Source organism: Alosa pseudoharengus, unplaced genomic scaffold, assembly GCF_046254945.1.
Source record: "Alosa pseudoharengus isolate Yale_2024_CS ecotype anadromous, Long Island Sound unplaced genomic scaffold, YU_APseudo_1.1 YU_APseudo_1.1_scf_5, whole genome shotgun sequence".
Taxonomy (NCBI): Eukaryota; Metazoa; Chordata; class Actinopteri; order Clupeiformes; family Clupeidae; genus Alosa; species Alosa pseudoharengus.
Window position 1 is genome coordinate 10042408 of NW_027468837.1, and position 27054 is coordinate 10069461.

At 42.7% G+C, this 27054-nt stretch overlaps 2 protein-coding genes across 3 annotated transcripts; one reads left to right on the forward strand and one right to left on the reverse strand.

Annotated features, from left to right (window-relative positions):
- Positions 1-1235: 1235 nt before the first annotated feature.
- Positions 1236-14927, reverse strand: LOC143103834 (uncharacterized). Of its 2 annotated transcripts, none has more exons than XM_076267673.1 (11): positions 14803-14927; positions 12739-12928; positions 11481-11572; positions 10924-11156; positions 10511-10747; positions 10102-10173; positions 9725-9941; positions 7893-8101; positions 7346-7418; positions 4285-4402; positions 1236-1772 (listed from the first exon to the last, which is right to left on the reverse strand). In XM_076267673.1, the coding sequence occupies exons 1-11, from the start codon at positions 14816-14818 to the stop codon at positions 1577-1579; spliced, it is 1653 nt and encodes a 550-aa protein (XP_076123788.1). In that variant the 5' UTR covers positions 14819-14927; the 3' UTR covers positions 1236-1576. The 2 variants fall into 2 exon arrangements, with proteins under 2 accessions (XP_076123788.1, XP_076123787.1); XM_076267672.1 differs by lacking the exon at positions 14803-14927 and adding an exon at positions 14290-14393.
- Positions 14928-16596: 1669 nt separating this feature from the next.
- On the forward strand, positions 16597-18644 carry eevs (2-epi-5-epi-valiolone synthase). Its single transcript, XM_076268642.1, has 4 exons — positions 16597-17259; positions 17504-17731; positions 18088-18340; positions 18562-18644. The coding sequence occupies exons 1-4, from the start codon at positions 16597-16599 to the stop codon at positions 18642-18644; spliced, it is 1227 nt and encodes a 408-aa protein (XP_076124757.1).
- The last annotated feature ends 8410 nt before the right edge of the window (positions 18645-27054 follow it).

Genomic DNA, 27054 nt, shown 5'->3' on the forward strand with positions numbered 1-27054 from the left:
TATTCACACTGCACACACATAGTGGCTTTAGAAGCCACAGAGAACAATACACAGATACGGCTTTCACATACTGTATAAATCCCATATATCAGTTAAAAACAAAATGGCACTTGCATTCACAGAACACAGTTTTACAAAACGATAAAGTGCTGTCTATTCACACACAATTCCATTGAATGACAAGCTACTGAGCACGACCCTCTGTAAGATCTGCATGTTTTGGAGATTAAGCCAAAAACCTGAACATGCATCCTGAGGGTCTCCATATTTTCCTATTATGATGTTAGAAATGGGGAGATGTAACTAGAGGAAGGAACGCCAGCAAGAGAGTATGTATCAACTGAACACTACAACTGAACACTACACAACTGAACACTACAACTGAACACTACAACTGAACACTACACAACTGAACACTACACAACTGAACACTAACTGAATACTACAGGACTGAACACTACAACTGAACACTACAGGACTGAACACTACAACTGAACACTACAACTGAACACTACACAACTGAACACTAACTGAATACTACAGGATTGAACACTACAACTGAACACTACAGGACTGAACACTACACAACTGAACTACACAACTGAGCACTACACACCTGAACACTACACAACTGAACACTACAACTGAACACTACACAACTGAACACTACAACTGAAAACTACAGAACTGAACTCTACAACTGAACACTAACTTAACACTACAACTGAACACTACAGAACAGCAGACAACACGCTGTTTAGTTCCCCTTATTTTCCAACTCATTCCTACTCTTCAGGTCCAGTAATTGCAGCGGTGGACAGTAACATTAGAAGTCATATGTGAGATATCAAGTCGGCTTCCACGTCATCTCCAGAACAGGATATTTTCACTGGACTTCAACAGCACATGAAAACATGGCACATATTTCAAAGCTTAATTCCATTCAGTATGACACAGCTGTTCCACTTGAATAACTCATAAAATTTGCACAGGCTATTCATGATATTTTATGTGGTTTGGAGTTTGGAAAGTCACGTCATCCAAATTATCGGTATGGTATGCCATGTCTTTGTCTTCCAATAAGCTGCACTGCATACTGAATTTTAGACAGAGATAAAAAAAATAAAAATAAAAGGTATATAGAAGGCAGTTTCTTTTTCAGTTGTGTGATGTTTGAGGTTAGCCTGTTGAACAGAAAATCTCCTTGCCAAATAAAGCACCATAACAAAAACAAGTCCCAGAACAGTTTATTTCAAAGATTTGTGTCGGTCCAAAGAAACCAGACAAAACGCCACAGGAAACAATGACAGTGGTCAAGACACGCCACAGGCTCAACAAATGGTCCCTTTCGAGGTGAATCATCAGAGGTACCATAGGAAAACTACTGTGTGCATGGAGCCCATGGCTCTGTATGAGGACAACCTTGAGCACCACCTCTGAATGCATTTGTTTGTTGCCCTTGGATACAGTTTACTGGCCATACTGTAAAAGTCCCTTGAGGGTGGTGAAGGTGTGTTGCTCTCTCTCTCTCTCTCTCTCTCTCTGATGGGCTCGAGAGAACAAAGGCAAAGTTTCTCTACCACAGACTTTGCCCACCCTCTATGACTAAGTTATGCCCTGTCATGTAGTCGGAGGCATCAGATGCCAAGTAGACCACTGCGGCTTGCAGGTCTGTCACATGAGCCAGTCGTCCTGCCGGGATATCTGACAGCCAGCGCTGCACCAGGGGCTTCAGACACTCGGAATGGATGAGAGGGGTGTCAACAATCCCCCTGGAAGGAGAGACAGGGAGGGGGAAAAAAGAGAGAGAAAGAGACAGAGAGAGAGGAGGGTGTGTTGGAGGGGGACAAGGAGCGATGAAAGTGAGAGTAAGGGTTGTGGGGGGGGTGGGAGGGGTAGAAAACAGGGGGGGGGGTAGGGTTGAGGGGTAGAAAAAAAAAAGAAAAACAAGATGAGCTAGGCACATCAGACATCACAGGCAGAGTGACAGCCACGATTCACAACAGCCCCCACTTGGGTGACGAAAATAAAGCCAATTATCCGCGCTCAAGTGAGGGCGAGCCCCGGTGTTTCGGAGCGGCCTTCTGATAATGTTTACGGCAGGGCTCCCGGCGCTTAATGACTTGCCCCCTGCCCCGTTACCGGCACCACCGCCAGTGTGTGTAGGATCCTCAGCGCAATTTGATTTCAGCGGCTCAAAAGGCACATGGGCAAACCTCCATCAGTGTCCTCCCTCAGTCCAGCATGCTGATGCTTTGGATGACATAGCGTGTAAGTGAGGCTGGTCTGTGAGTACGCTATAGATGCCTCTTCTTGCTCCTGAGACAGAGACAGCCAGCGAGACACCTCCAGACCTGATCCTTTTCAACAGTAATGACAGCAATCGCTCAAATCGCGCCGCCCTCTCCATTTGCATACACACACACACACACACATACACACACACAGCTCACATGCAATCCGCTCGCGATTGTTACAAATGTATTTACACGAGGACGTCTAATGAGAAATTCCTGCCTACGTTCTCTGACAATCAGCATGACAGTGACTAAAAGCCGAACATCCATCTCCCCCCGTTTAGCCAGGTCGAAATGTATTCCGCTACCTTGCTACAAATTCTGCCATTCCGATAAATTAGCGCTTCCAAGGAGCATGTGACACCTTGGTTAACACATTCCACCTCAATTATATTTCTCTTCAGCACCCTGTTATCTGGAACTCTTCCTGGCAATCAGAGGTGCCGTTTTCCCTCAGCCAATTTTCTAGATAATGTGGCTTATCGCCGTGGCGGCTAAAGTTGCCAATGAAATCAGGCGGCAGTCAACCTCACACACACTAATTGTGTCCCCCCTTTTTTATGCATATTTACCCACTGTCACTTCAAAGAAATCAGTGGCCCATTGAGACGGCTCTCTGATAGTGGGTGGGGGAGAAGGGAGGATGTGTGTGTGTGGGGAGGGGGGAGAATTGCTTCTCTTTGCAAATTAAAATTAGCAAACAAGCTGGCGATAAATAAAAATGAGGGGCCGAGCACGGCGAGAGTGTCTTTGTTCCCGCCGCCACCCCCACCGCCCGACGGAGAGGGGCCCCGGCTCCTGCAGCCGGACGGATTTGCTCGGGGATCGCAGGGGCTCATGGATGCTCCACTTCACACGCATCTCCTCTCCTCCTCATCTTCCTCCTCCTCTTCCTCCCGCTCTTTTTCCTCAAGTCTCGCAAAAGAGCTTCACACAAAAATACACACAAACAACGGGGCCCCCATTGTTGTGGCGACACCTCCGGTTCAAGAGGCTAATTTGATCCCCTAATTGAATATAACAATTAAAAGGGAGGAAAAAGCCTGTTTTGCTTGACTCGCCCCACCAGCAGTCATCAAATTAAGCACTAAAGTATTGTGTGCAGCCCTTAAATTAGTGCCTCAATCTCTGATGTGTCCCCAGTCCACACACGTCTCACAATGCGCTCCTCTTTGTCCCTTCTTCTCCTTCATTCATCACAGCTTTGCAAAAGCCAGCAAAATAATAATAAAAGAGGATTAAAACGAATTGCTTGTTTGCCGTGAAAAATAAATGGCTGGCCTTAGCTGCCCAGAGGACTTTAAAGGCTGGCAGCACCACTAAGGGTTTTTGTCTACACATGAATGTGTTTGTGCAGCCGGGATTTCCTTAGCTGTCGGCCCGATCAATCAGGGGGGACTTGATCAGGTAGCATAGCTGCTAACTGCATTTCATGGAGCCATGCATGTGAGGTACATTATTCCAAATAACATAGCATGGGAAGTGCTTACCTAATACAGAGCCATGTAAAATGTCTGTCAACATCAGTTCATTTTCATTGAGGGAGTTTACTTTATTTAATGTCAAGCGGAGGCAGTGCAGTACAGTGAAAGGTACCAGACTTCTATGATGTGACTCAGTGACTCTGAGGATTCTAAATTGTTAACTTTAACACAAACACTGCCATGTTTATTATTGCGGTATACTGTGTTATACATTGCGCCGGATAAAATTATCTTCTAAGTTAACATCAACATGAACATAAAGATCTTGTTGACCTGGGAGCATGTCAAAGGAGCATTTAACTCATTAACTACTGACCAAGTGATTGGCCATTTTAAGTTCCAAAACTTTCATAATCTGGAAACTTGCATGGAAAAGCGCTGCCATTTGTTTTCCACGGTCTCTTATGGGAGAGTGACCACCCTGTGTTCTCTACTGCTCTGGGCCTATCTGAGCTATGAGACTGAAGTCTGCCCTGGTGGTGTGTGTAATATGTGGAACTTACGGAGAGATGCAGTTGACTCGGACCCCTCGGTCAATCCACTCCGTGCCCAGGGTCTGTGTGAGTTTCACCACGCCCACCTTGGACGCGTTGTAGGCCAGCTGCTTCTGAGGGTGAGGGACTGCAGGGGCGGGCAAGACAAATCGAAGTGAGAAAAGGAACCGCATTTTCCATCCTGTCTGGCCGCATAAATAATGAATTTCTGTCTGCCGTCACATCACTTCCTCATATAATTAAATAAACAAAACAAAGGAACCACTTCTCATATCGTGCAGACTCTCACATCACATCAGCCCTATGGCTAACTTTGAAAGATTTGACCATTTTCACAAGCTATTACTTTATATTTTTTGCAACAATCCATACAAAGGAGTCGGCTTTATGTATGAGGACATTGAAAAGGTGCGTTTGACTTGCTTCATTGCCACCACCGCTTCTGTCATAACTCAACGTTCAGACCTGAACCAAAAGCGACGGGGAGATGGGCTCCTCATTAGCTTTCCGGGACCCTGTAGATGAGGCGATGTAAAATTAATTACTCTGGATGTTCGCTTGTGTGCCGCGGCCGCTAACAAAGGCAACACGCCATTTGTTTGCCTTGACCATCACAGATGTTGCGCGCTGCGTGCGATGCGGGGGGAAAGGGCCTCATTTTCCGCCCGTTGATTAATCATCCCGAGCGGGGCTCCAAGTTACATACAACTTTAGTAGTTAACCTCGTCACCCGGTGATCTCACTGCCAAATAGCCCGGGCCGCGAGCGCGCGATGATAAATATGACACAGCTGCACAGAGCGGCAGCGGCTGGTCCTGCCGAGAGGAGAGGCTCCGGCCCCCGTGCTTCCCAGGCCCTCATTTGTTTAGAGATGGGGGGGGGGGGGGAGCAGGGGGTGGGGAGGCACTGATCAGCTGGAGGAAGAAAACCGCTGAGGAAGGTGATGATGATGATGATGATGACGATGATGATGGTGATGATGGTGGCACCGTTGGTGAGGTAAATGATGAAGATGGGGAGGAGAGGTAGCCGCCATTGAGTGACCTGGAGTGGGCTGTATCTGAGGAGAAGACAAGCCCCAGGCTTACAAACAGAGACAGGCTTGAAATCCTCCTTATCAGGTGTATGTGTGTGTGTGTGTGTGTATGTGTGTGTGCCTGAGACCGCATCTAAACCAGCCCGGCAGCCATAATCCGTGTTGAAGACCTGATGATACCAGCTGCGTTGCGTAGTTCAAAACTGCCTTTATCCATCAAATAAAGCCCCCTTGATGTTCTCCTCTTCCAGCACCGCCAAGTCCCCGGAGAGACAGGCAGGGAAGAGAGCTCAAGGGCCTCCTAAAGCCCTCTTTAACATCCAGCCAGCTATTTATTCCTCTTTTTAAGGGCAGGCAAACAAGCAGTGTAGCCAACAAGGCTCTGATTATTTAAGTGTTGATACAGGCCAGTGCCATCAAGGGGTTTTTTCATCATTGTAAGGCAGCTTTGATCTGACGTTTGACATTTGGTTCTAACCTCCCCAAACATGGAGGCAGAATCTGTGGGATTTTCTCCCTCCTCTGAGCACGGCATGACGGCGCACTAACAACCATCTCCCATCCACTACCACAGCCATATCAGACACCACTTTGTTTAACATTTCTGAATTGCTAATAATGTAATATTTCATCTCAGCAGGCAACCAGGTAGCACACCTGCATTCTCGCAAGATAAAGAGGGTGGTGGGGGGAGAAGGGGTAAAAAAAAAAAAAAAACTACAAAAAAAAATATTATTCAGCAGATGGACTAGACACTGTCATTGTGCATTTTAATAGGCCTCAGTGTCGCCATTTCTGTACCCAGTCTGGCTACAACAAGCCCCATCTGATTATACATTATGACAATGTAATAACAGATGTCCAGACCAATAAAGCGTATTCCTATAGGACTGTTTATAATGCGAGTAATTGATCACCTAGCCCACTCTGTACACGCTGGCCCTCAATTTCCCAGCATGCTCCTGTTTTACAGATTGCCCCCACAGTTGGGACTCCGGCCCATATGGTAGGTAAGTTTATTGGCTACTTGACTGTACAGCTGATGAAGTGCCGCGGGTCTCCTGGAGGAACCTGTTGGAGGAATTATGGAGTGCCACAAATAGCTCTCCCTTTACAACAATGCGGTGTTTTGCTTGTAAAAAATGAGGTAACAACAACGAGTAAAAAAAAAAAAAAAAAGTCGAGGAGAGAAAAATATGACTCGTACACAAGGCGCGCTAAAAAGCAAAAGGGCTGGTGGGACTAGGACAAGTGGGGCCAAGTGGGGACTCTGTTTACTCAGCCTCGTTATGAGGCGCGGAGTCAGAGGCCCAGGGAGCCCTGCCAGAGTCATCTGGCTTTATGATGAGGCAGAGAGGGCACTGCCAGAGACACGACGCTAGGAAACACTGGACACACTGACAGATGGAAGAAAGGAAAAGTGGGGGAAAGACCAAGAGCCTATGGCCTGCTTTTGAACTAATGTACAGAACCCCCCGTCGAAGGATAATACCCCCCCCCCCCCATGGCATAAATGCCCCCTAACACAATGGCACAGACATAGATGTATAGGGTATGGGGGGAAGGTGTTTGAATTTAAAGGTTTATCTCCACCGAGGTCATTGTGGGTTCAGAGATTATAAGTCCAAGGCATGGAGTAATGTATCTACATGATGATACAGGACACTACCAGCCGGATGGCTGAACAGAGAGTTTGAATCAGGGAGAATATTGTCAATATCAACCAAACCTACACCTGTGTCTAATGATTATACGTCACCACTCCACAACTCAGCCAATGTCTGTCTAAGTATTCTGTTGGACATGTGTTAAAATAATGTGTTTGGCAGATGGCCTGAAGTTTACTTTGCTCTAAGCCAAATCAGCCCAAATGACCCTTTTATTACAGTTTTCAGCAGTTTTGAAACCCAGTATTGACCGGCGTGCCTGGACACTTCCAACAGACCTCTAACCTTCATTCTTTAACATCCTGTTCTGCTCTCTTAAGAAAAGAGAAGAAAAGAGAAAAGGAGTCCAAGGGAGCTTGTGACTTACCTATTAGACTGGCCATGGAGGCTGTGTTTATGATCTTCCCATAGCCCTGCTTCAGCATAACCCGACCTGCAGCCTACGGCACAGGGAGACACGCTTTCAAACACGCCTCAGTATCAACTCGCTTTCTAACCAAACAACTGCACAGGAAGAGCGGGGCAGAATAAACATGGCAAAGAGACAGCCTCCCTCCATATTGAATGTCATATCATAATTGTATAATGTTTATATGAACACACCTCTCTCTTCTCCCTCAGCTTATGTATGCAATCAATTTGGCTTTACATTCCTGGATGAAAAGCAACCCCGTGTAATAACAGCAATGATACAGTTTGATTTTTCTTTCGGTTTCGAACACCTATCAAGGTTCTCTCTCGCAATGCCAAAAGTTCAAGCTGTACTGTCAAGACTGGAGTTGTCTCACACAGACAAACATCAGGTTTGTGGGAAACAGCCAAAACCACCCTGTCAGTGTTGCCAGAGATTCAGACAAAGAGATGAAAAATGTACAGTCAGTGGTGCAGAGAAAGGACCTGGCAGCATCACCTACCTGGCAACACATGAAAGTTCCCCTCAGGTTGACATTGAATGTTTTGTCCCACTCCTCAAGGCTGGTCTCTTCGCTGGCCGAATTCATGTTGATGCCAGCGTTATTGCATGCTATGTGGACAGTCGCCCACTTAGCCACAATGGCATCCACCATTTTCTGAACATCCTCTGGTTTGCTGATGTCTGCAGTGAAGGCCATACTCGGGATCCCTGATAGTGTTGAAAAAGGAAAATCAATAACATAACTTTGACAAATTACATAAATTAACTTTAAGGACTTGTTGACATCCATGCAGATAAAATATCTAAAATGTATTTGACATTTTTCTAATTACCTAGTTTATATCAACATTGCTACCCAACAATCTGAGATCCACAAAGAAATGCCCACTAACAAACTGTAACCTAATGCTAGGGCGCCCTCTGCTGGTAACAGCATAAAAGTACATTTACATTTACCATTGCACTCACATACTTTGATGCATCTCCCTAAGCATTTTCTTCAGCTATTCAAGCCCTCACAGTTTAACTTATTTAGCCAAGGGAATATTGAATTTCCCACAGTGCTTATTCAAATGGATGAACTGAACATCATTATGAATGACATTGCCATTGCGATACAGTTGCAATCTTCACATCAAAAAATTATAAGCACAGAGGAAAATGTCTAATGTGGCTCCAGTGACACTAAAGCAGTGTTGTGGGCAGTGGGCATCTGAATAGAAGTGCCGTCTTCAAAACATGGTTTTCAAATCAGTTTTTTTTAACAACAAGTTATGATCAAGATATGAGTAAATGGTATGCTGTGGGCTTGTTAATTATATTAACTAATAAGTGAGTAAGTAAACTACTCTATCATTGTTGACTCTATCACTACTGGTCAGCCACTGTAATAGCATCAGTTTGCACTTGTATCCAGTTGTTAAAGGTGCTCTATGCGATGCTGGGTAACGTCACTTCTGTTGACTTTCAAACAAAACAGAGAGCTAGCTCACTACTTCCTCTCCCTCCCTCCCTCCCGTGCTGCTCCTGTGCTGTGCAATTGAAAGTCTCCTAAACACACATCTCATCTGTGATTTGCTGTAACAGTTTGTTATGTTTTTATTTGCTAGGTTTGCCCAGCTTGTTTTTGTTGCCGTTTTTGGAGCCTGGGCTGTCCACAGTTTTTTTACAGTGTATTTAGGACACAGATTAGCGGTTAGTTAAGTGATGTTTGCAGTAAGTGCATAAAATGTTTTAGCCTAAAAACGTGTGGCATCGCTTAGAGCACATTTAACAAAACACAACTTTAGGACAGCTTGTAATGCTGAATAAAATGTACAACACTTTGAAAGAAAAGGATTTTCTTTATGTGCAGCTGTTCTAGACAGGTGGTATGGTGCTGTACGAAATGAGTCATCTTTGAAAGACGCCACTTTACTATTACTAGAAAGCAAAGCAAAGGCACATATTACAACTGAGAAATAACATAAAATGTACTCGGGTTTACACTTGCACAAGTCTTGGCCAGTATAGCTCCCTCTGCTGGTGAAAATACCCAATAACTGGAGTCAAACCCTCAATGCAGAGATTTTGTGAAAGCCTGGCTCTGTCTTTCACATCAACAGATAACATGTGACCTGCCTATCTTTACGTTATTGTAAAACAAAAGAGAATGTCCGTCCACTGGATTAGCTCCCAATCTTTCAACATCCAAATATTGCCGCTTTTTAATTAAAGTTTTGGAGTTACTCCGGTGTGCAGACATTCTCTATTGATACTTTGTCCTGCACCTGGCCTAAAGATAGGTGTGATGTGCACGCAACCAATCAAACACTGTCTTTACGGTACTACCTTTATGTGTAAGCTCCTCTGCTACGGCCTCTGCTTTCCCCTGGTCCATATCCACGATGGCGACTTTGGCCCCGGCCTCCCCCAGGGCATGAGCGAAGGCCCTTCCAATGCCCTGGCCTGCCCCCGTCACATACGCCACCTTCCCATCCAAACGCAGTCGATCCAGGATGGGCTTCCCTCTCAAGCCCCGGAAAACATCATCATTGGTAACCCTGTTCTGTTACAGGCACAAAGGCTCCTTAGACATATTGGTCTTGAGAATCAGAACTCCTTGATAACAATATTCTTTTACCCAATTATAACCTATAAAACTCCAGAACAATTGGACAATTGTGGCAAGTAATTTCTTTCGGCCCAGTATGGGGTTCTGATCTTACCATTGTGCATGTAGCTAGTGAGGGGGAAAGTCTGCGTACAATGGTGATGCCATCTCTTAGAGGAATCATCACCTAGAACAAAAGCACAGGTTATCCCAATGGTCACAAAATAAATCAGAACAGCTTGATATTCACGGTGAAACTGATGCAGATTGTTACTCTTTTTGAAGTAGGTTTTTTTGGTGATCCCACTAGTTGCCCAATAGTTGCCCAGGCTGTTCAGAATGTAATTTTGTACACAAGGTCAGTTTATTTACAGTACAACATTCCAGAATGTATATAGTCCCTAGCCAAACCAAAGTTAGCAAGCTACCTAGACTTGTATCCTTGACCAGTTCAAAGATCGTACACAGGCAAGCAATTTAGGATATAATGTACTATGAAATAATCATTTTTAAAACTGGTCCACCTGCTCCACACGTGGATCTTTGGAGACAAACTCGTTAAAGTCTCGTAGGGCCAGGCCGTTTTCATCTTTTGAGTCCTGCAGGTAGACTCGTCCTTTGTACAGAGAGTTATCCACACATATCACACCACCCACTCGGAGAAGGTTGTTGTCAAGGAGGAACTTGTAGTAATTTATATAGTTGCCTTTGTCAGCATCTATGAACACCATGTCAAACTGATCACCAGCCTCTGCCAACTCCTACAGTATTGAAAAGAAAAAAAGAAAATCAAAACACCGTCATTGCAATTCAACGTTAACGTCATTGCAATTCAAATATCAGTTACAAAAGGAAGCTTATACAATCAACGTATGTATGTCAGTTATGTAAGTTGTATATGTAATAACATACAGTAGAAGATCTCATTAAAATTCACCTTCAGGCTGTCCATTGCAGACCCTATTTTCACACTAATCTTCTTGCCATGTGGGGACTTGTCAAAAATGGGCTGTACAAATTCCATCAGGTAAGCCTCAAGTTCACAGGCAATTAATGTACCATCTTCTGGCAGGGCCTCAGCCATGGACAGTGCCCCATAGCCAGAGAACATCCCAATTTCCAGGATTCTCTTCGCTTTGCACATGTGCACGAACATTTTCAATACCTGGCCTGTCATAAATGCATTAAACAAATGTTTTGAAAGGCTTCTCTTCAAAGGGCACAATCGATAAGTTGATTCTTTATTATATATATATTTTTTTTTTAATGTTAATTTTTTTACAATTTACATAACTATTGTAATGTTCATATTCTGTATGTTGCTTTGAACAAAAGTGTCTGCTAAATACTATAACCATATTTACTATGTTTGGATTAATAACATGAAAGCCAATTATGTGATGCAAGTGAGGCCGTTTGATTTTTCTCTGACACTGATGAAAGACACAGATATGAAAATTGTAGGTTTTGCACGGCCACACATGGCCGGCTCACCTTCCACGTGTCCCGTGATGCATTCTTTTGGAAGGCGAAACTTGGTTTTCCCCTCCTTGTATGCTTGGTCCCAGTCATGACACATTGTCTTTCTGCACACAAGAACACAAGCACATCACACACTGCAGTGCCCTCATTAGATGCCACAGCCTAAAAAAATGATGGTGGAGGTCAGGAGTTCCCAACCTATTTTGGCAGGTGACCCTATTTTGATGTCACAAAACGTTGGCGAGTAAATGAACATTTTTTCATTTACTCGGGAGTGTGCGGCACCTTCCTTCTTTTACTTTAGATATACACACCGGTAGCCAGCACCTCATCTTGGTGTGCGTTACATCTCTCCTCCACAAAACGTTGGCGACCCCAATCATTCACAACATCTCTGTTGTAACACCCAGTCGAGGGTGGTACTTTGTTTTTTTCCCAAATGTCCTAGCAAGCTAGTTTGTTTGGCTATGTTTGCACGTGTGGTTGTTTTGCTACTTTATTTGGAGCGTTGATCAAGATTCAAGTAAGTATCAAGCCAATCAAGTATCTCATGCAGGCTGTCTAAGTTCATCTTTTTGTAGCCAGATTGTAGGGAAGGATCCAATTACATGGCATTTTAAATATTTTGTTATTTATTGTATGTATATTTATATGTTATGTATGAGTCAATTGTAAGATACCCAGTATCTCAGGCGACCCCACATAGGGTCCTCGGAAACGATGGTGTAGGTGAAAGTGCATAGGCCTACGTTACATGTAGCTGTGAGTTATTATTTTTTATACTATGAGTGTACAGATCTTATATTACAGTCACCAGTTGTGCACAAACAGATAGATTGTTCTTTCTTGGATTATTTTTTGGACCATGTACCATTCTAAGCGTAAATGTTGATATTTGATGCATTGTACTAGAGTTAGCCTAAAGCACACCGCACATAGGTGCCGACATGTACACGAGCGCTGAAATTCTTATTTCAAGGATTTAATAAGAAATGGATTTTATTGAGTGGTGCAAACCAATAGTGAAGTGAATCGTAGACTACACAGTAGCAGCGAAAGGGTTGTACTGGAAACAATGGAATCTAAAGCACTGCAGTCATGTCGGCGCCTACTGTATGTGCAGGTACATTTGGGCTCATTTATATCTGTAGTCCCCAACACACACACATATATTGGCTGCATTCATAGAACGAAAGGATGTTATCTGTCTAAAATTTGCCAAAACCATGTCATCGTTGTGCCATCATAGGAGAAAGAGGAGTTTACTCACTTATAAAGTTCAGACAGGGGCTCACTTTCCTGGCTGGTCATCCTTTCCAGGTAGCTATCTAAGCCACTGGCCATGTCTAGTGCCTTCTGTAGATTATTCTTCAACTCTTCTGGGACATTGGCATTACTGTCAGCAATGTCCTTGGCTTTGGACAGATACTCCACAATGAATTCCAGCGGAGTATCAGAAACTGGAGACAAAAATCAATTCAAAGTAAAACATATGTGAGTATTGTAGAATACCACTGTCCAATATCTACTGTATATCAATCATAACAATAAACAAAAACTAATGTGCCTAATATACTAGAAGTTAGAATTACAAGCATAACTAAAATAGGATGCAAATTTGTTTTGTATATCTGACTCTAATATGTCAACAGCAAGAGTTTTGAACCTTATCCAATATTTAGATTACGATTTTAGAATTTTGGAGAATTATTGCTTATTCTGTTGATTTAAATCAATAATTCCTCATCAGCATATAAAATCATCACATTTCTGAAAACTTGAAATAGAAAAAGGAATGTTTTTTTTAGGATATGATTAGCCTATATCTATCTATGCTCAAGCACCCATCAATCATAGATATATACACTAGATGTCGCCTTGACTACTGCTGTTCATTGGAACGAATGCGTCAATCGAGACGCCATCTTGCTTCAGTGATCCACTCCTCTATAATGCATTAGCGTCAATCTAAGCAAAGATCTAGCGAAAATAAAAATCACCATAAATCGTCAAAATCTCAAGCAATTATCTAATTTTTTGGGTTGTTCCAACTGACAGGCATGTATTTATGGTTGAGTCTACAGAAAACTAAGCTTAAGACGATAATAAAGATACATTTTACCCGTCTAGCCCCATAGACTCCCATTCATTCTGCACTAGCTAGCGGCGGCCCCTAGAGGAACAATGAGTAAACTGCAACCAGGTTCGATACAATGAAAGTAAACAGGCTCTTCGTAGACAGGCTCTGGTTGAGGCCACATACCCCTCGTCTCGTTTACTCGTGTAAGTTGTAATCTCACCAGAAGTTGCTGTAGATCTGTAGAACATTTACCTCTGCTACTACATAGGCTACGCCAGTCGTTACTTTTATAATCATGGGTCAGTGCCATGGGCAAACGAGATGTAGCTGAATTCATAAATGACAAAGCCATGAGAAAGGTGATTTTCTTACGTTTCAACAACAAAGAAGCCGATCTGCTATCATTGTGAGAAGTTCCCAAATTTGTCGCTAATCGCTAAAAAGGTTTTCTATCGCTGGGGATGGCCAAACGTCGCTAAATAGGTAACGCTGACAATACAGGAGAACTAGTTTAGCGATTCAGATCCCTGTACAAAGATGGCGGCGGTGTTGACGCATGCTGAGAAGCAGAAGGCGACATCTAGTGTATATATCTATGCCCATCAATTATGAAACAACACCTTACTGCAAAAATTGCATTCATACATTGTTCTGAGGTTCTACTGTGCTACCATGAACTGTGTAGTTAAAGGGGCAGCCTCTCCAGTTATCAATCATTAAGACGCGAGAAAAAACAACCACCTCGTGATTTTTGGTTAGGCACTCCTCCTGACACGGACGACATCACCAACCGGAACGGAACACAAGTGCGACTGATCAGGGGCAACAGTTCAAAGCACCAAACTGTCCGCCCTTGTTTGCGATTTCTAGTAGGCTAACACCAACTCCAAGGACGATGGATCGGACTACAAAGTTAACCAACTACGCTTTCTAGAGACGCACCCCTGGATCTGTCAGAAAGAAAAAGTAGCCTGCCTATCTTGGATGCACACGCAAAGTAGGCTGACAGTCCAACAGACTCGCGTCTGCAAAAAGTCTCAGCTTTCGATGCCTAACAAATCAATTCGCAAACAGCAAAACAACTAGAATATCATGTGTTAGTCACAGTAGCCTATACACAGAAAACGTCCAAGTCCCTGCTACAGAACAAACTACTGAGTGAGGACCCACTGACTGACAGCCCACGTTTCAAGCAGGTGGTCTAGCCTAGCCAAGGCGACAGACCTGCTTACGGTCTAGTTAGTAAAAACGTACCTTTAGTTGCCTGCATGCTGAAATCTCCTATTTTAAAAAAATGTGCGAACAAGTTATGGCTCCTAAACCGCTTTCCATATGCAAGCACGCAGTCTCGCTGCAGCTCAGCTTTTACGTAGCCTCTGTATGCATGCCTCTGTCGTAAGCGGTCAAACCACGTGACAGACAACTTGCGTAAAATCTTCTCCAAAAAACCCTTGCCAAAGTGTAAAGTTCAGAATCATTTAACATAAATTACTGTTGTGGTTTTCAGATGAGTTCTGTCAATGAACGCCGTCATGAAGATGTTTTGCACTAGTTACAGTTACGCTACATGAGTTACGTGTGTTTTACTGGCTCTTTCTGACACTATTTATTTTGCTCTTCCAAAGCACGACCAATTTTTATTTGGCCTATTATTATTATTGTTATTTTTATTATTTTTACTTCTAATTCTTATTTCTAGACTGTTTGATTTTAGGCTATAAGCTGTAATTTCATGTTAATGTAGCCTAGGCTTAGCCTCAATGTCAATAGGTTGGATAACTGTGAGACAAAGATTGCGCATGCTTAACACTGCACAACATCAAGTCAATGAAAATATACCTATAGTTTTTTTTTCTTCTTTTTTTGGTAAAGCCATGTGGTCAAAGATGGATACCAAAGTAACAAAAGTAAAAGACTGTTAACAAAGAAGGTAGACTACTAAGACATTTCATAACGTATGTGAAGGCCAAGTTATATCATGGAACTGATGACACATTGTGCAACAATTTAGGCATACATGACGTAGGGGACGGTTTTGTAAGGTAGGTTATTAGGCTACCTGAACGATCGGTCCCTCCCTATATAGGCTACGGCAAAATGAAACAAGCACAAGCTGCAAAATCATATAACCTGACTTGTTGTCCCACAAACTAATTTTTGGTCATGTCAATTAGTCCTACCACATCCATGGACGAATGTCTGGAAGTGCAGCATCGCGAGTCTAAACCTATTCAGTATTATCTAGTACAAGTAAAGGATGCGTGGACGAGAAATAATCGGAAACCGTTGAAGAACAAAAATAAACGGTTGTCATCTGCCGAAATGTAAGTAGCCTACATTAATGAATAGAACTATCCCTTACAGAAAATAATTAATAATTCGTTCATTAACTATGGATAGTGAATTCATTATTCGACAAGTGCATCGTAAAATAACTGAATAGTGAATCAGTAGTGCAAAATCAAGAGTAGCCTATTCAAACAAGTGTCCAAGCTAAGTATCGCTTTAAAAATGTAGACATAGTCTACACCATCTGTAGGCTATTACCCTAATTATGAATGAATAACAACGTCCATAATATTGTAACTAACTAAAGCAACACTATGCAAATATTTACCACTTCTTGAGGTATGCCTTTATCAGGGTACCCGTTTTGGTGTCACCAAATTTATTTTGATTGATTGCATGGGAGTGACATATAGGCCTAGACTATACAATCCCGAATATGTGCCTAATTATGTGCTCTGAGCTGGAATACAGTGCAAAAATGAAAGAAACCGTTTGACTGCCAGACATCTGTTGCCAAAAGACACTGGTGAGCATGTTGGCAAGCTTCTGTTCTGGCAGTGCCAGCTAAGGCTCTCGGTGGTGTTTACAAGGTGTTGCATGTCTTGACTTTTATAGTTAGGTAGCTAGCAAATTGTTGCATATTGATGCTTTAAATTAAGAAATTCATAATGATTTGACTGATTCTGATACACAATACTTTTAAATATGCAATACATGCAATACTTCAGTTCCTGATTATTGTACCATAACATAGCCATGATGAAGGTCTTTTTTTCTCTTTTGCACAGACATGAGTGCACTGAAGAAAAGGGGACTACCTGGACGGTGGTCAGTCCCATTGTTTTCACCTATCAGGTAATTGAGACCCAAAACCTGTTGGATCCCAGCAACGATGCCCTTCTGACTGGCCACGTCAGAGATCCCCACCAGCTACAGTTCCTGCAGAGCAACCCCAGGCGTCTCAAGCGCTTCGTGGTCATGGACGAGACCGTGTTCAAGCTCTATGGCTCTCAGGTCACCGACTACTTCAAGAGCCGCAATGTCCTGCACAGGATACTTTCATTGCCCACCACAGAAGAAAATAAGTCAATGGAGATGGTTATTATGATCCTCAATGAGGTCCACAAGTTTGGCATCGACAGGCGCACAGAGCCGATCATCGCTATCGGAGGCGGTGTGTGTCTGGATATAGTGGGTGTTGCTGCTTCCCTGTACAGGAGACGCACTCCTTACATTAGAGTACCAACCACTCTCCTCTCCTACATTGATGCCAGCGTGGGGGCCAAGACTGGGGTCAACTTTGCCAACTGCAAAAATAAGCTTGGAGCGTACATTCCACCTGCTGCTGCGCTGTTGGACAGGTCCTTCCTTCAAACATTACCACGAAGGCAAATCTCAAATGGTCTGGCTGAAATGCTCAAGGTAAAGGATTTGATTAGTAAAAAGAAAGATCACCTGCATGCAGCTGAGAACTGAAATATGCAATATGTTTATTGTTAAAAACAGACTGTAAAGACCAAATAAAAATGGATAGATTCACAGTAGGAAATACTAATGTCATTTTGCAGCAGTCTTTAGTTCAGCCACACTCAGTTGTATGCCATCTGAGTTGTGCTGTTGAGCGGGATTTGTGTGATATAACTGCAATCATTTCTCTATCCTGTAGATGGCACTGATGAAGCACCAAGGGCTGTTTGAGCTGCTGGAGCAGCATGGCCAATACCTGCTCAACTCCAGGTTTCAGTCCAGCAACGTGGACTCGACCCCAGTGGCTGCTATCACCACTAAGGTGGCCATTGTGACCATGCTGGAGGAGCTGGCCCCCAACCTCTGGGAGGACAACCTGGACAGACTAGTGGATTTCGGCCACCTCATAAGTCCTGAGCTTGAGATGGTGAGGGCTCTGTTTCTTAGATTACAAAACCTACGACACCTTACAAAACCAGAAGAAACCCCTGGCCCTAAGCCAGTGGAAGATTGGAGTTATAAATCTTCTAAGAGTGAGAGGTAACAAGTCTCAGCAGGGACTGACCCTGTTGACTTCTCCGGTGTGTGTGTGTGTGTGTGTGTGTGTGTGTGTGTATGGCAGTGCCTGAGGGAAACACACTAAATAGTTACATCAATTTTCACATCATTCATAGTGTCATAAACTGCGTGCTTTGACAGACAAGCAGACAAGTGAAGCGAATACCATTCATACTACTTTTCTATATGCTGTATGTGAAACCTTTTTTTTTTCATTCTCTGCAGAAAGTGCTTCCAGCGCTGTTGCACGGGGAGGCGGTGAACATTGACATGGCCTTTATGGTGTACGTGGCCCGTGAGCGGGGTCTGCTGACAGAGGATGAGAAGCTGCGGATCGTCAACTGCATGCTGGCGCTGGAGCTGCCCGTGTGGCACGGGGACTTCACACTGGCCCTGGTGCAGCGGGCGCTGGCCGAACGCCTTAAGCATTCGGGAGGACTGACAAGAATGCCTTTGCCCACCGGCCTTGGCTGTGCAGGTATGGAAAGCCTAAAGTTACAGCAGCAGCATTGCTGTAATTTCAGTTCACATGTGAATTGTGGTTAAGTTGCAAAATGAGGTTGGTTGAGTTCAAGAGCTAATTAGCCCCATGTGCAATTCATCTTGTTTTATAAATATATATATACAGTATATATATATATATATACTATATCATAATACTATATAATACTATATTTACTGTTTGTCTTTCCTCAACAGAAATCTTCAATGACACAGATGATGAAACCCTGTGCCATGCCTATGAGAGGTGGTGTGATGAGTTAAGCTCAGGACTTAAATAGTGATATATTGAGTTAATGTTTGACCTCCTGTTTACCCTGTATTGATCAATTCTGTTTGAATAACACATGCATTTGTTACAAAACTCACACAAGTTGTATTGCCTTGTGTGAGAAGGTATTCCTAAAAGCACAAAAACAGACCACACACAGACCATGCAAGAACAATAAGTAAGTATAAGTATATATACTCTTTTGATCCCGTGAGGGAAATTTGGTCTCTGCATTTATCCCAATCCGTGAATTAGTGAAACACACTCAGCACACAGTGAACACACAGTGAGGTGAAGCACACACTAATCCCGGCGCAGTGAGCTGCCTGCAACAACAGCGGCGCTCTGGGAGCAGTGAGGGGTTAGGTGCCTTGCTCAAGGGCACTTCAGCCGTTCCTACTGGTCGGGGTTCGGGGCAACCCTCCGGTTACAAGTCTGAAATGCTAGCACGGCTGCCTCACCCAAATACATCAGCTGTGTTTTAAAACCCTTATTTCATTGGACATAACATGCATTCTATTTTACATGAATGCTTTTTTTTTAAACTAGAGTGCATTTTCGAGATGGAAAGATGGTAGAAGAGGTATCTTCAGGAGTGGGAAGAGTACGAAGGCCCCAAAGAGACATGGTGGAAATTTATTTACATTGATGTGGAGGGGGTTTTTGTTAGCAACTTTTGTGTTCCCTCGCAATAGGTTTTGCATTCCCTTGGAAACTTTAAGGGAATGCAAAACGTATGGCAAGAGAACACTAAACTATGGCAAGGGAATGCAAAACTATTGCAAGGGAACACAAAAGTTCCAAAAGTCCTGCCTCATATTAAATTTCCCTACCTTGACCTTTCAGAAGCTCTGTAGAAGAGGGCAAGAGTAAAGTAAACGACTGTAAAAACTGGTGTCAGTCAGTGAAATCGGATGTCTGTTACTTTATATTACCGTATTTTCCAGACTATAAGTCGCACCGAAGTATAAGTCGCACCAGTGAAAAAATGTGTCATGAAGAGGAAAAAAACAGTATATAAATATATGTTGCACCTGAGTCGCAGGACCAGCCAAACTATGAAAAAAAGTGTGACTTAGGGTCCGGACATTGATCTCATATGCTTCAATAGTCAACATTGTCAAATGCGCTTTAGACTTTGTTTTATTATTATTCAAGACAACATTGTTTTATTATTATTAATGGTTGTTGTTATCGTACTGTAACTTTTGGTGAGTAATAGTGTTTCTTGAACTTTTTCCAAATAAAACTCAACCAATTCAGTTGGAGGGCCAATATTGTGTTTCTTCTTCATGGAGGTAAGGTACCTGTGTTAGAACACAGCTTTGTCTCTATTCATGGACACTAGGCCTACTAAGCTCAGACCAAACCAACGCCCTTGCATCAGATAGACAGACAACAGACAACAATACACAACACCAGTGAAGTATCATTAGCACCAGTGCTAATCAATAGTGAGATGCAACATCATCAGTGACATTTTAATATTATACCAAAGTGCAGTATCATCACACAGAAAGTGGATCAAGTTATTTTCCCTAACTTATTCAGTAGTGTAATGCTGGTAGGAATAAATGATTTGCGAGCTCGGTTGGTTTGTGAGGATGGCACCCTGTATCTTCTGCCTGATGGCAGCAACTCATACGCCTGGAATAGGGGATGTAACCTGTCATTGCAAATTGTCCTTTCCTCACCACCCTGGATTCGCAGATCGTGGTCAGAGAATTTAACTAATGTCCAGCAATCTTGCTGGCCATGTTAACTATCCTGTGTCATTTGTTTTTGTTTGCCACTGACAAAAGAACGATAGAAAAGGACCATCATGTCTCTTTCTACTCTGAAATGTCTCAGCTTCCGCATGAAGTACAGTCGCTACAGAGCCTTTTTATAGGTGGCATCAGTGATGGAATTCCATAATAGCTTAACATCTACATGTATATTATTGGTCTTAAGTATTTATACTCCCCTACCAGTTCAATCTCTTACCCCTCCATAGTTATCTGCTGGTGGGTCAAACCCCCACTTCTAAAGTCAAATACAATTTCTTTAGTTTTGGACCTGCATCATTCTATAATGATCTACCCAAGCCCAGTTGATTTCATCATTGTCCCGTATCAAACCTACAATCGCCGTATCATCAGCAAATTTGATTGTAACATGCTCTAATGTGTTGCTCCTGCATTCATTTGCGTCCAGGGTAAATAAGACTGGAGAGATTGTACTTCCTTGTGGAGCCTCCGTGTTTGTAATAATGGGAGAAGACACTTCTTCATTTATAGTAGGGGGACCTATGTGTCTAATTTGGGGGCTTGTGGGATTCACATGTTCATTTTTGGAGAATATTATATCTTTGTTCTAGGGGTTCTTAAGAGTAAAAAAAAACATGTCTCCATTTTTTTTAAGGATTTGATGGACCCAAATCAAAGGTCAAATTCAGAAAAGGTCAAATTTGGTGTTTTGCCCATAAACCTCACATTGCTGGTATTATAGCATAGGGTTTGGTGCCAAAAAGCAAATATATTCTACAAGGTAGTGTGCAAAAGTGGACCACATAAACAATACAACATTATAAAACATTTTTAGGCTGATTATTGATCTCTTTAACAAGAAATTGTGCCTAAAATGCTCAAAATTGTCCGCTTAAAAAATAATACTTCAATATCAATAATATCAATTCATGCCTATTGGTGTGCTTGAATATAGGCCTAGCCTGCTCTGCCAGTTCTTGTCTACACCCATTCAGAGCACAAAGTGCAGAGATCTCTGTTAAATCAAGTCATAGACTTTTACATAGCTAGTACCAGCTGAAGTCTGTAGGGCCTTCCGTAGCCTATGTAAGTGTGAAGAAAAGAAAGGGTAAAAGGATCAGATAGACAAACAGACAGGCGAGTGTGTGTGTGTGTGTGTGTGTGTGTGTGTGTGTGTGTGTAAGAGACAGAAAGAGAAAGAGAAACACTACACTAGCAGTGACAGTTGGCTGTTGATAGCTGGCAGTTATTAGAATTTATTACACGGCTCTTCATAATGCTGCAGAATGCTCCAATCACTTGAATGGGCCTTCCCAACGTTCGGTGGTCTGCTAATTCTCAATAACAGATCGTTGCTAAGTATAACAGACCGCTGTCCAGGAAAATGGGCTTTGTGCTTCTATTTCACGTCTTTCATATCACTATGCAAGACCCCTCCGCTGCGCGTCAGGGTCCGGTTCGCCCTGTCGGGACTTATTTTCCCAATAATGACCGGCGTTCTATACATTATCCCTTACTTAGAATATTGAATAACCTGAAGCACATAGTGCTCTGTTCTTCATGGTTGGTGATATTAGTGACCTTCTAGCCTATAGTTACTTTATGAACTTCTAGTTACTTTGTGAACTTTACTCAGTGATTTAGACAACATTTTTGGTGTTAATTACAGTGAAATATACAATTTCAGAAAAATAGGGTTGAAACAGGTAAAAAAAAATGGAGACATAATTTTTCTCCATGTTTAATGACCTCTAAAGACAGTCCAACCACTCTCCAAAAATTAACATTTCAAACCCACAGAAACCACATAGGCCCCCTGACTATTACCCTGACACACTGCACTCGGTCAGTCAGAAAGGACTCAACCCATCTGATGGCGTCATGCACTCCCAACTGCAATAGCCTCTCCATCATAATTTGAGGCCTAATGGTGTTGAATACAGGTAAAAAGTCTGTAAACTAGATGTACCGCAGAGCGGTACAAAATATGACCGCCGCCCAGTCCAGCACATGTTTTCCACAAAAATTAGTCACGCTGAAAGGCATATATGATTCTAACTGTCTCACTGAATTGCATTATGCACACTCAATTCTCACTGGTATATGCTAGACAACAAGTACCAAAACATGATTAGTTCATCGATTTCATAATCGATTTCGATTTCACATGTAATATACATTTTATACAACCCCACCCCCATCTTGCCTGTTCATAATTCTGAGAAATTCTTGAATTGTGTGCATGTGTGCGTGTACATGTTTATGTTTATGTGTGTGTGGGTGTGTGTGTGTGCGTGCATGTGCATGTGCTTGTGTGTTTGCCTGTTTATGTGCCTGTGTGTGTGCATGTGCATGCATGCGTATATGTCTACTGTGTGAGTAAACTGTGTCTGCCCTACCCTCCTTTCGGGGGGTCCAGTCCAGCGGGGGGGGCTACAGATCAAAACGAAAAGCGATGGTTCCATGCTATCCATGTGGGGTTACATGCCCACCAAGTTTCGTGTACCCCGGTCTTTCAGTGTCCCGGGAATCCTTGTTGGTGTACGGTCACTAAATGTACACATAAATTATTTTATTGTAAGGCCCCCCATGAACGAAACTTGGCATGCATTCGGAGGGTGTCATAATGATCCTACACTTTCAATTTCGTGCAGTTTTGACCATGTCAGCCAGAGATATTGTGATGAAAACACCTAATGTTTTGCTTTTTAATTTTTAACTAGGTGGCGCTATACATGAAATAAGTGGTAATAGGTTGGCATGTCCCCTTAAGACCAACATACAAAAAAAAGGTGGACCTCCTAGGCCCTACGGTTCTCGAGATATTCACAGAAAACTGTCTCCGGCCACCTACAGGCCAGTTGGTGTATAGTAACATAAATTCATTTATTGTGTGGCCCCCCATGAACGGAATTCCATGAAACTTGGCGTGCATTCAGAGGGCGTCATAATGATCCTACACTTCCAATTTCGTGCAGTTTTGACTATGTTAGGTCACAGATACCTGTGATTACAACACCTCATTTTTACTTTTTTGTGTTTAACTAGGTGGCGCTATACATGAAATGAGTGGTTATGGAATGGGTTGACATGGCCCTTTGAGATCAACATACAAAAAAAAAATGGTCCTCCTAAACCCTACGGTTCTCGAGATATTCACAGAAAACTGTGTCTGCCCTACCCTCCTTTCGGGGGTCCAGTCCAGCGGGGGGGCTACAGATCAAAACGAAAACAGGAGGTTCTATGCTATCCATGTGGGGTTACATGCCCACCAAGTTTCGTGTACCCCGGTCTTACAGTGTCCCGGGAATCCTTGACGGAAATTTGGACATGCGAAAAAAAAAAAAAAAAAAAAAAAAATCTGACTAAACCTATATGACCGCCGCTTCGCTGCGCGGTGGTCATAATAACACACAAACATATCGTTTGGGCTAATCAAGGTAACAATACATATTATAGAGCACACAATAAGGCGTCATCAGTGCTCCCAGGCCCGTCGCTAGAAGGCAAGCAAACCAAGCAATTGCTTGGGGCCCCGAGCTGGCCAGGGGCCCCAAGACAACGACTGGTTAAGAATAAAATGCAACGACAAACTGTGAGCGCCCCTTTGATAGTCAATGCAGTAAAGTGCAACGACACTGTTACCGGCAATATCGGGATCCCCCTCAAGGGGGCCCCTCTCAGTAGTCGCTGACAGCAGCCAGCCAGCCAGGTTTGTGGTCTCTGCTGCTGCCGCGAAAATATGAAACCTCGACAGTCATAATGAAGCGGAGTTATGAGTCCGGAAGCCAGAAGAGAAAGGAAGAGGATGACAATAAAAAACAAGATAGTGGTAAGTGATAAATTATACTGGATAAATAGCTCTACTTGTCTTGTACAAATGGTGTAATGTCGCAGCAAAAAGGCTAGCCTAGCAAAAAAATGTTATGTTAACTACCTGCCTGACGGCCCATGCTGCTTGTAACAAACTAGTTAGCGCAACTTTTTTTTTCGAACGGACGGAATATGGTTACATACTGTAATATGCTTATTAACGGGATAAGGAAGACGCAGATCTGTTCCAGAATCACTGTTTATCTATTTAATGACATAACATTGCTATAGCTTTGTAATATGTTTTGATGAAAGTGGCATAGCTTCTCTGCTATACTAACTATTCGACCGTGATAATCTATTTACGAAATGGGGGTTAGGAAAACCACACGATAAATTCCGTGCGTCAAAGCAGACTGGAACATTCATGTCTAGTAGTATTCATGCACGCCAGCTGTTTACTGTCTTTAAAGCCCCAGGTGCATCTGTCTAATTCTCAAACAGCAGAATGCTTAAATGCTATGTTAAGCTACAAGTAGGCCTAGGTCAATGTATAACATTAGCTTGGGATGTTTTTGGTAGTTGTGAAAGCAGCTGCATCCCTTCTAAATATCAAAATATGGAAATGCTAACATATCTTTTCTTTCTCCCTCAAGGTGCTTTGTTTAAATTTCTCAGCCCTCAGGCTCTTCCTAAGGATAGGCTACCTCCACTGATGAAGATGGCCTGAAAGGTTAATCTTATATGTGTGTGTGTGTGTGTGTGTGTGTGTGTGTGTGTGTGTGTGTGTGTGTGTGTGTGTATTTGTATTCATGTTGGATTTTTAAATTGCCATACAACCTGCACTCTTTATAGTTTGAACAATGCATCCTTTTTCTGCATAAGATGGCAGTGAGAACTAAAAAATGTTAATGTGAGTGTGTGTGTTTAAGTATGTTGAATTTAGTTATTGTGCACTTTTTTACATTTATATTGGATTTTATGGTACGGTGGTGTTTTTGCAAATGTTCAAATGTTCAAAATGTTCAAAACTAATGCACAGTATATATATGCAACTGCAGTATTTGCACTGTCAAAATGTGGGTGAACTTAAGCTGTATGGCTATGCGGTGGTTCCTGTAGGCTTTGCGTGCAGTAAGGGGGGGGGGGGGGGGGGGCTCCATGTCCATTTTGCTTGGGGCCCCCAAATTCCTTGAAACGGCCCTGAGTGCTCCTTTCGGTCCTGTAGAGGGTCAGTAGCCTAACACAGGGGCGGAGCTGGTCAAAGCTTGGCCACCCTGCTGCCCCCCCCCCCCCCCCCCCCAGCTCCGTTCAGTGAAAAGTAAAAAAAAAATTGCTGCCGTTTTCGACTGCACTTTGCCAACACTTTTCAAAGCAAGGACTGAACCTTTGACTGAACAATTACTGCACCCTATCTACGACTACGACCATTGGCCCAGTCAGGAAGTGTAGCCTACGGTTCTGATCAAATCGTGAGTAGTTTCTACTCTCGTTTCGAATTACTTGCGAACCCGTGATCGCATAGATATGGCAAGCATATCAGAAGAAAGAGGAGACACAGGGCTAGGCTATACATTGGTTCCAAGTATATCGATGCTTCTGGGCTATAAAAACAGACAACGTGACTGCAAAATAACATCATGTACAAAAACCAACACCCATTACTCTCGTTTGAATTAGGCCCTACTCACGAACCCGTGATCGGATAGATGTGCCACGCATGTCAGATGAAAGAGGAGACACAGAGCTATCATTTGATACCACGTATCCTCCGGACCTAGGTTATAAAACAGACGAAATGACATCAAAATAATAACTTCATATAGCTCAACTTACCCCACGTTTTTGTGTGTTGTGGTGGCAAAGCATGTTCATAATCCAACGCTATCATGTGTTTCTCTATGGCAAAGCATGTTCATAATCAGGTTTTGAGATCCTAGAAAATTCCTGCATGGCATCCAATTCGAAACTCACATTGCATCCTAATTTATCTGACAAAGAAATACCTTTTTGCCTTCACTTTGTTCATGACAATGCAGTAAAAAGTTGTTCTAGAATCATCATGAGTGTACACACAGAACACACAAACTCAGGTTCAGTCAGGTCAGATCAGTTCGTCTCACAGAGCGCAGAAAGGTCATTTTTCATTGCTAAATTAAAAAAAAATGGCATTTATTTCTGTAAGGCGCACACCATGTGTCTGTAAATTGCTCAGCCCCAAAGCCCCCCTCCACCATGGTTCTTAGATTGCCAGATTCAGGACAGTCTGCCCTACATACATGAAAGTCATGTCCAGCTGACAGAGATACATTTCAAAATAAGAATGGTATAATACACTTTTTGTCTTTGTATTATTTAAAAATCAAATTAATATGAATTGGTGGCAGATCTGGGTAGCCTAGACTGTTCTGAAAAATATAGCATGTGTAAATGGCACTTACAATGACCAGGATAAATGCTTATAACTAAAGTTAGTGAGAATGGCCAAAAATAGAGTAGGGCTCATAGGGCTAAATAAAAAAAATGGCATTTATATCCGTAAGGCATGCGCCATATATTTTTCACATTTGCTCAGCCCCAGAGAATCCCTCCACCATGGCAATGATATTGCCAGATTCAGGACAGTCTGCCCTACACACACACGTGCCAGCTGAGATACATGTCAAAATATAAGAATTTTTATAATACACTTTTTGTATTTTTATTATTTAAAAATCAAAATCAATGCAAGTATTAATACATGGAATCTGGGTAGCCTAGACTCTGCTGAAGTCTAGGGTTCTATGGGTTAATTTCTTAATTCAGAGCCATGTTACTTACAGCCAAGTACTTGGAGTGGATATCAGAAAGAAATATAGT